General features: G+C 38.1%; 2 protein-coding genes across 7 annotated transcripts in view; both read left to right on the plus strand.

The window, feature by feature from the left end:
* LOC106521243 (protein tyrosine phosphatase type IVA 2) overlaps positions 1-4,528 on the plus strand; it is an 11,136-nt gene extending 6,608 nt beyond the window's left edge. For 3 of the 4 annotated variants that reach the window (XM_014013726.1, XM_014013725.1, XM_014013727.1), the window contains 7 exons: positions 636-773; positions 850-974; positions 1,076-1,624; positions 1,718-1,810; positions 2,138-2,268; positions 3,072-3,146; positions 3,419-4,528. In XM_014013726.1, the coding sequence (XP_013869180.1) occupies positions 1,529-1,624; positions 1,718-1,810; positions 2,138-2,268; positions 3,072-3,146; positions 3,419-3,530 (507 nt within the window). In that variant the 5' untranslated portion in view covers positions 636-773; positions 850-974; positions 1,076-1,528 and the 3' untranslated portion in view covers positions 3,531-4,528. The other variant, XM_014013728.1, reaches the window with a different exon arrangement.
* A 1,595-nt stretch (positions 4,529-6,123) lies between these two features.
* Positions 6,124-14,190, plus strand: part of LOC106521244 (apoptosis-stimulating of p53 protein 1) — a 42,474-nt gene continuing 34,407 nt past the window's right edge. The window contains exon 1 of one of the 3 annotated variants that reach the window (XM_014013730.1): positions 6,124-6,574. In XM_014013730.1, coding sequence (XP_013869184.1) covers positions 6,566-6,574 — 9 coding nt within the window. In that variant the 5' untranslated portion in view covers positions 6,124-6,565. Of the gene's footprint in view, positions 6,575-13,011; positions 13,162-14,190 lie in introns of those variants that run through there. The other 2 variants (XM_014013729.1, XM_014013732.1) reach the window with 2 other exon arrangements.

The following is a 14,190-nucleotide window of genomic DNA, read 5'->3' on the forward strand; positions in this document are numbered from 1 at the left end:
CTCTCAAACCAACGTTCCTCTCTATCAAGAATGAGAACATCCTCATCTCTGAAAGAGTGACCGCTGGCCTGTAAATGAGTGAAAACTGCAGAGTTCTGACCATTGGATGTAGCTCGTCTGTGTTGGGACATTCTTTTGAACAGTGGCTGCTTTGTTTCCCCGATGTATAACTGGTCTTTTCTTTTTGATTTTTTTTTACCTGGATTACTGAGATGCATCAGGACACACTTCAGGATCACGCTTAACTTTATTTGACCTCTTTTTCTCCTTGTTTTTGTCAAGACTATCGTCGTCTTACTCCACCACTTAAGAATTGACCGACAACAGTTCTCAGAAACGTTTCCCCTGAAATTTTACCTTTTTAGTTTTACACAAAGCACTAGTGGAAGCAAGCCGTTGTCCACATGTACATCATTATGACAGTGCTCAAACAATATATCCTTCAGCTGTACTGGAAGCAGAGGTGGCACCATTTTTATCATTTGTGCTGTAAATTAAGACGAACACTTAATGCTAGGAGTCTATCATTTTACCACCAGTTACTTTGGATAAAGTTATCAGAAAGTTATTATTGCTTGTAAAAAAGGAGGACATTATTGATCATTTAACCTTTTTTTGTCTTTTTTTTGCGTCAGGTTAGCTTGAAGCTAGCAGGTTGTGTCAGCCGGGACCCAGAACCACAGCAGCATCATCATCAATGGTGTGTCTACATCCGAGAGCCGTCACATTTTCCTGTGTCCGCTCAATGAACTATCTCCTCAGCTGTCAGCGCAGTGAGTATTCCGCCACGTGTCTCCCGTCTGTGAGCACAGCGGCCGCTCCTGCGGCTCACCGGCTTGTCTCGCCCAGGCTGCACATGTATGGCGTTTGCGAGGCTCGGAGGAGAGTTTTGCCAAGCTCAGCACCTGCTGCTCATTGTGGACAAGTGAACAGGAAGACCAGGCACAATCACTGCCATTCGCACACAAACACAGGTCAGTCACACAGCGGCTCGGAGCCGAGGGAGGAACGTTACCGTGTCACACCAGAGTGGGACAGATGTTAGGTATGATACATGTGGCTCATGTCCCCGCAGGTCCTCGCTGCCATCCTGTCGAACACATATGAAGACAAGCCAACCATCAGTCTGTGACCTGTCCTGGGAGAAGGAGAGGCGTCGGTTACAGCCTGCGAGTTTCCCCTCTGCTCACCTCCTTTTTAAATTTTTCTTCTGTTCAAGTCTTTGATTTGGCTGACAGATTGGAAACGCTGAAGGAGAAAATTTAATTTAGTCTCTCAGTTAATCTCACTCTAAATCTGTAAGATCTAAACTTTGGCCAAATTTAGTTTTATTGCCAAAATATTTTTTTCACCACTTCACCAAATAGAGGTTATTCTCAGKCCTTAAGTCAAATAGAATTTTTAGATAAAGAAGTTGTTTTTAAGTAAGTGAAAGCATTTTTTTTTACTAGAAGACCTTTTTGTTGTTACGTTTATTTTTTGAAGCTCCTTGTACTGTTATAGTAACGAACCTTTTGAGTGATTCAAAATGAACCGGCCGGCTCCAGTCGAGATCTCCTATGACTGCCTGAGATTCCTCATCACGCACAATCCCACTAARCCACAACTGGGAAAGTTTATAGAGGTATTAAATGCTCACGTTTTTAAAAAGTTCAATTTCTTTTTCTTTTTTTTGTCCAAAATGAACAAAAAAATGAGTTTGTGTTTAATTTTAAAGGATTTAAAGGCGTTTGGAGTCAACACCCTGGTTAGAGTGTGTGCTGCCACYTATGACAAGACCCCGGTGGAACAAGAAGGAATACAAGTCCTGGTAGGTGATGCACATAAACAATTAATTTTTGTATTTCTTCTGGGAGTAATGTGGAGTTGAAATCAATAAGAATTAATTCTGCATCTGAGTTTGCAGCAAAACCTAAATCCAGTTAGAATGGGTTAAACATGGATCTGACCACAGATGAGGAACTGGTGGAAAACAATACATATTTCATGTTTTTTATCTTTGACTGTACAAACATAGCAAATTATAAATCTGACACATATTTCCAGAAGGTTCTGGATCCAGGAATTGCTTCCTAATCCAGAAAAATAACCAAAAAGCAGATTATCTTACTGCCAAAAAAACATGTCTTTAATCCAGGATTGGCCATTTGACGATGGCTCCGCCCCACCTGACCAGGTGGTTGATGATTGGCTGAATCTGCTGCAGGTGAAATTCAGGGATGAGCCCGGCTCCTGTGTGGCAGTGCACTGCGTGGCTGGACTGGGACGGTCAGTATGAACACAACAACAAATGTAAAAACAAGAAAACGGCGTGTGCACTGTAGGGTTTGGCAATATTGGCCAAAAAATTAATCGCGATTAATTGCAGCATTTAGCTGATGACAACTAATGTGACAATTTAAAGGGATCCACGATTAGTTGTAACAGATTACCAGATTGTAACATTAGACTTTATTTAATAAACATATATTTTAACTGTAAAATAAAGACGGTAAAAATACTGCTGTTAAGTATTTATAATTTTTAAACTAAATTTTTAAAAATATATTACACGGATGGGGCCATTTTATTTACACGCAAAGCTTTCTGGGTAAACGACGTGGATAGTTCCTCGGTGCGAGGCTGCTAGCGAGCTATATCCACCCTGAAGGTTAATCTTGGACAATATCTGATGATCGACTCTTTTTTAAATGAAACCAGAGAGCGTTGACAGAGAGGAGAAGGTAGAAATGACTCAGCCTGTAACTGAAAATATGGATGCAGGACAACAGAGCTGCTTCATGAAGAAGAGCCTCAGCTTAGCCTGTTAGCTTTAGTGTTAGCCCCGACGCTATGTATTAGCTCAGCGCTACACATTCTCCTCTCGTCACTGAGGTCCTCCATCCACATGACAGAGAGGGGAACYCAAAAATGACTCAGCCTGGAACTGAAAATATGGATGGAGGACCTCAGTTTAGCTTGTTTGTTGCGCTAGTTTTGAGCTAATACATATAAGGCAATATAGCGTCGGCGCTAATGCTGTTTATTCTTATTTTTATTTTTTAATCTTTTGACACATTTCCTGTCTGCAGAGCTCCTGTGTTGGTGGCCTTGGCTCTAATCGAATGTGGAATGGAATATGAAGACGCAGTGCACTTAATAAGACAGTGAGTGCAATCCTTTTAAATCTACGTCTTTTTCTTCTGGCTGTTTTCTCTTCAGGGGTCTCCACAGTGAGTCATCCTCCTCCACCTCACTCCAGCTACCTCCATGTCCTCTCTAACTGCATCCATATAGCTCTTGTCCTTCCTTCTCCATCTTTGTCACTGCTAAGTAAAACCTCAACACCTTCAGCTCTTCCACCTCCTGTTCACCTCTTCATACCGTCCCTTTTTTATTAAGAGTTCTAACCTCGATTTGTTTGTTTTCACGCCATCAGAAAGCGACGCGGTGCTTTGAACGCCAAGCAGCTGCAGTACCTGGAGAACTACAAGCCGAAGCTTTGCCTGCGCTCCAAAGATGCAAACGGACAGAACTGCTGCTTGCAGTAGGATTGCTAAAGCAAAACAGAAAAAACATGAAGGTGGTCAGCTTTTCTTCTCCTCTTCGGTTCGCAACTTTACTCAAACATTTAGCAGAGACCCATACAAGCTTAGCAAAGTTAAACCAAAAGCTTCTTTTTTTATTTTATTTTCTTTTTTTGTCTGTGAAAGTGAAAATCATATGTTTCATAGTTCTCAGTTTATTGAAGCAGGTTCAGCTCAGATTTCTTGTTTTGGGTCGATTCTTCTGTAGTCCGCAGCTACTTAGTTGTTTCCTGTTTGATTTAAAACGCTGAATAAATAGTTGGCAGTTTGTGATTTAATTAGCTCACACTGATTTACTTTAATCTTTTCTTATTAGTAAATTTAATGTCCTGCAATCAAAATTAGCAACAAGTGGCAAAAAGAAAAAAATTAAAGTGTTCGGATTAAATTAAAAAAAAAATCCTGATTTTAAAGCAAAATTGAGTTATTCTGTATTTAAGATAATTAAAACTTGTTACATGTTAAATGATTTCTGACTGAACTATCTGTCTTTGTCCATAAATGTGAATCTTTTTGTCTAAATAATTTCACCAAAGCAACAAATCATGTTTAACTGGAAAAAAAGATGGAGTTTGACAAATGATCCTGTTAAAACCTGTTATGTTTAATTTCTGTATTTTAATGTTTTTACTTCATCGTGACAGTTTGTGGTTGTTAATCCTGCAGGATAAATGATCTATATGAAGGTAAAAACGTTAGAAACATAAGAACCTGTTATTTTTCATTCATCTTTGTTTTCTTGTTACAGCAACATGGAAACAGCTGGACTTTAGTGGCCAAAGTTCTTCTTTTTCTGGCTCTAATAATTAATAATTAAATATTCTCTTGTTCTCTGTGCTGTTATTATTTTTCTTTTCTTTAAACCTTGTATCTCTGGTCTTATTTATTGATTTCACCATGTCTTTGTGAAATGATACACAAGCTCTGTTCGTGTTGGATAATTAAAGTGCTTTAGTGTCGCATTTAGTGCTTTCTGTTGTTTTTTTTATGAACTTATTTTAGCATAAAGGCAACGAAGACCATTATGAACGTGTTGCTCTGCAGAGATGGGTCGATGTGAACTTTGCGAGGACGTGTTGCTCAGATGGAGCGAGCCTCTGGCTGCGGTGACGCTGTTTGACTTTCAGTTTTATTGACTGACCTGGTAACAAACACACAAAGCTACACTTAGAAAAAAAAGTTCTGATTTAACATAAATAAACTAGCATTCCTTGAAGGAATGCTTAATGCCTGTTATCGCTGTATGTGTTGGGGATGACCCTCAGCTACTACCACCAAATTTTACATCAATATCTAGAATTGACAGTTTCATTTTTGCTAAGAGTGATCCCCAGTGGCAGCCATCTTGAATCATAACTCATCCAATGATTTATTTCTGATAGTTTCTTTAAAATCCAACCACTGATTTGTTCAAAAAGGCAGTTAAACAGAAAAAACTAATTAACTCCTGATCAGACAGTGTGGACGTCCTGTTTACAGAACAAACATGTTTTAAGTTGTGTAAACGGTTCCAGCTTGATATAAAAAATTAGAATATTAAGGCCACACATGTTCTTGGCAGCAGAGGAGAGTTTTGTGATAATCTGCAGAATTTACGACAGCTGAACATCTCTAAGCTTGCTGTAAGCTACAAAACATCATGTGGTGGTTGTGCAACGTCCCGTAGATTCTAATTTGTCCATTTTTGGATTTCTGCAATAAACAAAATATAGGCTTTCATCTAAAAGGGTCAACATTCGCAAACTGAATAATCACAAACATAAAGTCATGAAAATTACATTTTGTTTCCTAAATCARGTATAGGACATTTTAACATTTGAGCTGACTCCAGTTAAGATAATTTGTGTAAATATTCAGGAAAATGTGTTTAAATTTTATTTTTCAAATGTTACGGGACAGATTTCTAAAGGATGTTTACTGAAAAAGTTAAAATTTTGTGTTTAGCTTAGGGAAAACAGATTTTTATGTTTAATATTACTAAATTTGTGACATAAACCTCTTACTTTAGATTCCTATATTTTCATTTGTTATTTTTTTTAGCATTTATACATTAATTAATTAGTGCCTTGAGTTTGAATTTAATCCTCCAACATCCGACAGAGGACGCTCTTCAAAAATCACATTTATTAACGCCTTTTTATGTAATTTACAAAAACATTAATTTATGTTAGATTTTTTCTTCTGTAACTTTGTTTTTTTTTACATGAATTTGAAGTTTTTTTCTGTCACGTTTAGTGAGGTTTTTTTTTTTAGTGTTTATGAGAATCCACATTGGTTATAGAAGACTGTAATTTGCGATCCTGGCGGACAGAGGGCGCTCTAGTTTCAAAATTCCGTTGATCGAAGCGCTATAAAATATNGACAGAGGGCGCTCTAGTTTCAAAATTCCGTTGATCGAAGCGCTATAAAATATAATTTATTAATAATTTGATAGTTGGCAAGTTATTATTTTTTATATATGTATAAGAACTTTTAGGAAACATTTAGGCGGGTTGTGGTCTTAGTGTGTGGGGCAGGAGGAGACCGGGGGATTGGATGGATAACCCGGTGTAACCCGGTTCATTATCCCGCGGATCAAACCGCAGGAATATCCGCTCTTCATCCCCATCAGGAGAAGGATGCGATCAGAAATGTGACGGATCGATGGGGGCTGCAGTTTCACAGTTTTCATTATTAATATTATTTAATATTATTTAATATTCATCTGTTTCTCCGCAGACAGGTCCGGCCGGTTCGTGTGTCTGTGAAAGAGGAAGGAAGGAAGAGGGTGGGCTTCTCGTCAGGAAAGCGGAGAGAGAGGAGAGGAGAGAGGAGTTGGGAGTTTTTAAGCATCTGGAAATCTGGCAGGACTCGCTGACAGAACGGAGGAAGAGGAGAAGAGTTGGCGCGAAAAGAACAGAAAAAGATAATTTAAAGAAGAGAGAAGAAGTGGAGGAAATAAACTAAGGTTTTTTATTTTTTTCCAGACGGGACGGGACTGCTTGATTTGAGCYGCGGGAATGTTACCGGTAAGTTTTTCCATTGATAAACCCAAACAGGATGTTGGTCTGTGCGCGTGAGAGTTCAGGCTAGCAAATATATAACCTTTAATAAGGGTCAAAGCTAAAATAAAAATTAAAAAATACTCATGTTAAACTGAGGCAAACAATTTAGAAGCTTACAGACTTTTAATATAGAAATAGTTTAACAAACACATAATTTTACGGGTGATTTTAAGGTATCATTTTAATTTAAAAAATGTAGTTAGTCTCACGCGCCACAGTAAGCTAGTTAGCATTTAGCTTGCCTGCATAAAATTGCGTTTTATCCTCAGGTTAAGATTTAAAAACTTAAATGCAGTTTTTTTCCCCATTATCTTCATATATGCTTAAATATTGTTTTGAAATTGAACAAATGTATGTTCAAGTTGTGAGGCTAGTTGGTTATTACACCCCCGCCCCAATTTATTAAGGTACTTTTTTCAGGCCTCTCTTTTGGGTCATTAAGCCTGGAACTGGGTAAATTAGATTTAAATGTGATTAGGTGGTGCTAAAATATAAAGAGTGTGCATTCACCCATTGCACACATTATTTTAAATCTTATCCTACATCAGGGGTATTCAATTAAATTGCTTCGGGGGCCACAGTGACTGCAGGTCAACAGCTTCAACATCCAGCAATTAAAGTTATTATGTAAATAAACCAAGTATTACAAAGATCTGTTACCTGTGAAATAGTTTATTTTTGCTGTATTTAATCATGAATATAACATACAGAACTCTTAAAACGTAGTGATAATCAAAAAATATAAAAAAACCACTATGCCTCCTTTAACACATATTATTTTGACATATCTTTTAACCAATTTTATTTTCACTTTCATAGTTTTATCTTCAACTGCTTGTAATGTTAACTGTCTTTAGTGTGCTTAGAAATGGTTTCTGACATTTCTGTAGATACCAAACATGTCTAAGTTTAACTAAAATAACTTGGAGTAATTAAAGTAGAAAATTGGGGGTTTGGGCTTAAAGGGGCAATATCTTGTAAAATCAACTTTTTTGAGTTTTATATCATGTTATATATCAGGTGGAGACCAGAAACGCCCCTGGGACGTGTCTCCAAGCCGAATTTCCTGGGAGCACACCCCTCACCCTAGTACACACCCCGCCCATGACTCCTGCAGGCTCTCGGCAGTAACAAAGCAAACAAGGAGTGAAACTGAAAGTGAAACCTAACTGTCTGCTGAGCTCCTAACTACTTCTCATACAGTGAAGCTCTTTTCAGATGACAAGTAAACTGCATCATAGCGCACGCGCACCTAAATGGGCGAGACAGAAGCAGAAGGTGGTTCTTAAAGAGACAGAGGCCAATTTCAAGGCACTTAGAAGAGGAAGTGATAAGAGGATAAGTTTATTTTCTATTTAAACAAAAATAGCATTTTAATAACAACTAAAGGTGACATAGATACTTTATTATGGTATAGTATTTAAATATATGCCTGAGAAACACATAATATTGGCCCTTTAAGAGATGATGAATGAACTAATTGGCGGACCGAAATTTGGTCACTTGAAGGCCGGATGTGGCCCGCGGGCCGGTAGTTGAATAGTCCTGTCCTATATGTTTTAGATGTTTTTCTATATTAACACATCTGATTTAAGTGGATGGATCACTAAAACTTGAGGAGATACCGAAGAGGTAATCAACCTTTTTACAGTTAATAATGCACATTGTCAAAATCTGTATTTTGCAATGCATTGCAGTCTAAACAGTGTTCATATCTGTTTGTTGTTTCAGCATCGTCTGTAATGTTTGTTTGTACGGATGGCTGCTAGTTAGTGCGTCGTTTGGTTTTGAACAGCAGTTTCTTGATATTCATAATAGTTTTTGCTTCAGCTCTCCCTGACAGACCTCTTGTTGTCTTTGCGCACTTCAAACCATCTTTCTTTGCCGTGAGATATTTTTGTTCTCTCAGTTTTGGGCACATCACATGATAGAAATTCATGAGCTCAAAATCACAAGTTCAACCAGAAAATAAATCCACTTTTTAATAAAGAGGACACGGAAAAAGAGCCGTCCAGCTCGTCCTCCTCGTCTCAAATGGTTTCCTGTCAGAAACTTTAGACAGCGTTGTGTTTGCAGTTTTGTTCCTGATCTACCCATCCTTCACTCGCTGATGTTCGAATCACAAACTGTGCAAAAGACAAATATGATCTCTTCAGCTTTGATGGCTCTAAAGCGGCTAGATCTGCAGGACATTGTGGTATTCGTACGTTTCTGTAGAGTAGGGCGCACAGTTGGAGTCTGGAGTTTGCAGATAGTGTAATCCTAGAATAAATGAGCATTAGTATCCCAGTTTCCCTGCTGTCCTTCCTCTGTCAGCGGCCATTTCTCTTCTTCACTGTGTCTGTCTCACACACATTCACACAATCTCAGAAAACACTACAGCTCTTTGTGGTTTGGTTTGGCTGCTGTCAGCTGAAGACAAAACACTGAAGATATAGAGACATGTTTACGGCTTAGAGAGGGGAAGCCAGAGGGAGAAACACAGAAGGAAASAGCTACCTTGATCTTTGACCTCCTCTTGTTTTATTTAATGATTCAAAACTAAGAGTTTTCTTATACCTTTAATTCACTGTGAAAGTATTTAAATCCAATTATTCTGTTTGTTTAAGATGTGATTCATGTGGCAGCCCTTGTGTTACCTTTTAATACAAGAATACACGAGGCAGCAGAAAGCGATTGTTACAGTAAATGCAAAAACAGAGCATGATATCATCGGAAACCTCCTCTGTAATTTTAAGTAGCCAACACATATTTTACTGGGCAGAGAGCTGTCACAGAAAGCTGTCAGTACCTTCATTTTCCAACGAAAACAGTGCCTATATTTAACATTCTCACATCGTCAGATGGCAGCTGTTTGTAGTGCTGTGTCTCACTGAACATTTACACTGTTTGTGTTTTTAAACACTAAAAAATACAAAACAAATCTAACCTTTAACATTAACCGATTCTGCATACAAAACAGCAATTCTCAGTAAATTCAGATTTCTCAGGCTGTTTCTCCAGAGTGAGAATTGTTTGGGAACTTGAAGTTTTTGTGTTTTTTTGCACGCTGTTTTTYAAGATAAAGATGTTTGTGTGTGAGCACAGACTGCTGTTGTGTCTAAACCAAACCATCTTCAGATGAACAGCTGCTAACGTTGGAGCTGGTGGCATTTCTGAGTTTCTTTTATATTTTCATTCATAACCATCAATTCAGATTAAAAAAACAAAACTTCTTTGCCTTCCACTCCAGGCGTTTATTTATTTATTATTTAAGACTTCCCTCTGATTTAACTGTCCAGAAAAGTTGTATAATTTAATTTTAGTAAGTGCTGCTTCATATCTGCTTCCTCCTCATTTGAGCGTGTAAATTCAGTTTATTAGCTGATATTTAAGGCATCTTCAGGGAAGAGACAGAATAAATGACCATTTTTTTAAATGGTCTTTAAAAGGCAACAGTTCGCCTCGCCCACATTATCAGATTTATGTTTTCATGATGCTTCATTTACCGAGGAGCAGACCTTTTTTTATTAATTTAAATTGTGCCTCCATGACCAACAGCTCAGAACTTAAGTCTGTGAAGAGCTCTGGTGTTTAAGGAAAATAAAACTGTTAGAGGGACGATAACAACTCCAAGATGAGTAAAAACAGATAAGTGAACGAATGAGTGAACACCAGTTTAATCCTTCTGGAACGGTCACACAACAACTGTCATCATTTTAAATGATTTATAAGAAAACTACAGCACCAAATTCACCAGTATAACTCACATCTACAGCCTAGATTTATAATGTTTCTTTTAGTAAAGAAGAAACAACTCATGGTTAAGTTTCTGATGGGGTTGGAAGAGAGAAAACTGGGTTATCTAATTAAGTTTTTATTGTTTTCTGCGTGTGTAGATTTATATGTTGTGTATATTAAGATAAAAAAAAATCACTGTGATGAATTCATATTGTTTGTTTGAAGAACTATGGGAGAAAAAAACACCCCCAACATACTCAGAACAGTTCCTGTGCACACATAAACACTGATAACAGACCTGGACAAGCACTTCCTGTCACTTCTGAAAGCACGTTTCTTCTTCTATGGTTGATCGCAGCGCTGATTTCTGAGTCACACATCGGCGATGGTGRTTTCACCAAAGCAAAGCTGTGTGATAAACTGTTTAACCAAGAGATATGCAGCTGCAAAGGATTGTAGGGTTTAATTATCAGTGGAATTCACACGGTGTCGAAGATTTAGCACGGTGTGTGCGTGTTGTTAACTTTTTATGCTAATGAGCGTATTTAGCCTGTAGATTCACGGTGCATAATAATGTTTGTGTTCTGCTTTCCTTTGAACCGTCCACAGATTTTCTGCCAGCTGTGATCGATGCAGTTCAGCAGAGGTTGTGTGTTGGAGCACATGAACCCGACATGTGACCTTATGTGTGTGTTTTGGTGACYGAGAGAAAAGAGGGGAGGGGTGAGAAGGAGGGGGGGCTCAGCTTGTGCTTTGTGTGTCCTTTCTGTGTGAACAAGTGGTGCTGCAGTTTATCAGCGCAGCTTCTGTAATCTCTGCTCTGCAGCTTCACCCCTGCTGCTGCTGGACGGCTTCGCTTCACACCGCCGAACAAACAATACAAACATGTTCAAATATAGATACACGCTGAAAGGAAATATCACCAGCAGARGGTTTTACTGCTGAATGCTGCTTTTAATATGGAGCTCAAATGGGGTTTGATACCTGTCTTCTCACTCTCTTTTTTATTTTGTATTTTTTGGTAACCTTGTCCGTTTCCAGTGATATCTCTTGAAACTTATATTTTATTTTGAAATGTTTTTAAATGACACATTAAAAGCATTTCAGAGGCCTCTTCCGTCAACAGTAATTAAACATTTAAAGTGCCTGTGACATGCATATTCTTCAAATACAAAATGTCAAAGAAAACATCTTCATGTTTAAGAAAGTTGGAATAATTCACACGATTTAACCCATTTTGTCTCATAACTGGCCTATTTTCYTTTGAACTTGGCTCAGCCAAAGGGAAACAGGAAGTGACATCAAAGGGGAACGCTTTAACAAAGAAAAATCTCTGGTCTTTGTTTATTGAAACAATATTATTCGAACTCTGATTCTTCATCTCTGATAGAGACTCAAAATAATCTAAAGAAACATCAGATTCTTCTCTACAGTCTGTGTTGTTGGCTGTTGTAGCAATGCTCTCTTTACATGCAGATATTCCCCTTTGACATCACTTCCTGTTATTTCCCAGGCAAATATCTCAACAACTGTCCATCTCAGCGACATGAAATTCCTTTTGCGATATTTCATCAATGTCCTCTTTTTAAAAATGCCTTCATATGTATAACAAAAATTTGARGTCACAGGCACTTTAATGCGTAAAGACATCAGCTTTGACCTGCACGGCTCCAGCTGAAGAAAAATGTTTTATAAATATACAGTGTCATTAAAATTATTGTTTTGAATGGTTATGAGCAATAAGTGTATTACTTATTGTAGATACCTTTTTGATTGACCTCAGACTGAAGAAATAGTCTTTGTTCCAGCYGTGGGCAAAAACGGTGCTGTTTCTGCCTTTAAACGTTTCTAGATGCTACCGGCGGCTTTGTTTTGAAAATCAGGGTGTCAGACGACTTCCTCCGGGTTTTAACTTTAATTTGACACCCTTAAAAAAATTCAAAAGGCTTTTTGTAATTTCAGGGGCAGCTGTTAAGGGGTTAATTCTGMATCAGATTAATGAGCTAACGGCTAGTCTGGAAGCAGCTGAGATCAAGTCAGATTAAGAGCATTACTTTATAAACCTTTACATTGCCTTTAATTCCACACTACACTAATATTCATGTGTAAAAAATGTATTCCGTCAGGAAGTGCCATAGCTAGCTGCTGCTGCTTTTTTTTTTAGTTTAAATGAACAAAGGATTCCATGTAAATAACTGAAATGTGAAACTGACGGCGGTGTAGTGATTAATAGAATACATGACATGAAATACTATAAAAATGAGACATTTCTCCAAACTGAAGKMCTTTCTACAGCAGGTAAGATATCTATTGTTAATAAACTTTTCACAGAACCCCACTTTGATGGATCTAAGCTATCCGTTTAAGCCGAGTATCTTTAGTAAGATTTTAAAATCCATAAAGAAATAAAAGATATTTTTTGTGGGAATATAAATTCTTAGAAAACCGACTTTATTGTTGCAACAGTTGCATAAAAACATCTTTCTTTCTCAAAGGATCACATTTAGTGATCAAAGCTACAGCTCAYTCACTAGTAAAACATGTCCTCCTCTTCCTCCTCCTCACATTTTCAGAAAGCCGACTCCCTCCCCGTCTCCTCCCTCACTGACACTCACTCACTGTATATATCACACACTCACCCACTTTCTCTTTATATCACAACTAATTATCTGTTTTAGTTGCACACACACACACACACACTGCTGTGTGTGGTCGATGGTTTTCCAATGAGGCGATTTCAGGGACTGGTGTTGGCTCTGTCTAAAAACCTCAAACTGAGTAACTGCAGGAAACCAAAGAAGAAGTTTAAAAGTGGGAAAAGCAAACCGCGGGTAAGTTTGACTTGATGCTTTTTTAAAGTATGGAGTCTTTTATACAAATCTCAAATACGACAAAAATTTAAAATTTCCCTTTTATTCCGACTCATTTTGCCTAAACAGGCCAAATATTTGTTTACCTCTTCTGGGGACTCGCGTTTTATAAATTGCGTTGCATATATTTTAAGAATAACTGGAGAGAACTCTTTCATTCTGTATACTGCAGGATTCTTTAATATTTAATTTCATACTTTGTGATGAGTACCTTTTTAAAATACCTGAATACAGTATTAWCAGTAAATGTTGATGTGTTTTTGTGCTGCACATGAAGAACTGGACTGTTTGTCTCGTAGTCCTTTATTTATCTCTTAGTTCCTCTTTTATCCTCGTCTAAAGCTGAAAATAGACGGTCACTTCATTTAGAGGCCTTTAATGAGACTTCTAATCTGCAGCGTGTGAGTGAAGGCCTCACTGATACACAAAAATGTTCTTGTTATTGATTCTGTTCAAATTTACAAGCAGAGTCTTTCTGTACCTCCAGAACATGTTGAGTTTTATGTTTATTTGATAGAGTTTTCAGTAGCCACAAGTCATTATCTTTAATTTATTTTTTTTCTTTTAGTTTACTTTCATCTGTTTTACCTCAGCTCTGCTGTCCAGGAAAACTTTAAAGAGGGGAAAAAGAGAGTCCAGGCAGGAAGGAGAAAAGTTTCAGGAGTGATTTGTGACAAAAGGGGGTGACAGCAAAGGTTTACAAGTGAGTCGTGAGACCAGTTGTGTTGTCTTCGAGACAAAGACATGGACCAAAAGACAGGAGACAGAACTGAAAGTGTCAGAGATGAAGATGCTGAGGTTCTCCTTGGGAGAGGGACAGTGGGTATATTGGTTTGGACATGTCCAGAGGAGGGACAGTGGGTGTATTGGTTTGGACGTGTCCAGAGGAGGGACAGGGTATATTGGTCTGGACGTGTCCAGAGGAGGGACAGTGGGTGTATTGGTTTGGACGTGTCCAGAGGAGGGACAGTGGGTGTATTGGTTTGGACA

Source organism: Austrofundulus limnaeus, unplaced genomic scaffold (assembly GCF_001266775.1).
Source record: "Austrofundulus limnaeus strain Quisiro unplaced genomic scaffold, Austrofundulus_limnaeus-1.0 Scaffold105, whole genome shotgun sequence".
Classification (NCBI taxonomy): domain Eukaryota; kingdom Metazoa; phylum Chordata; class Actinopteri; order Cyprinodontiformes; family Rivulidae; genus Austrofundulus; species Austrofundulus limnaeus.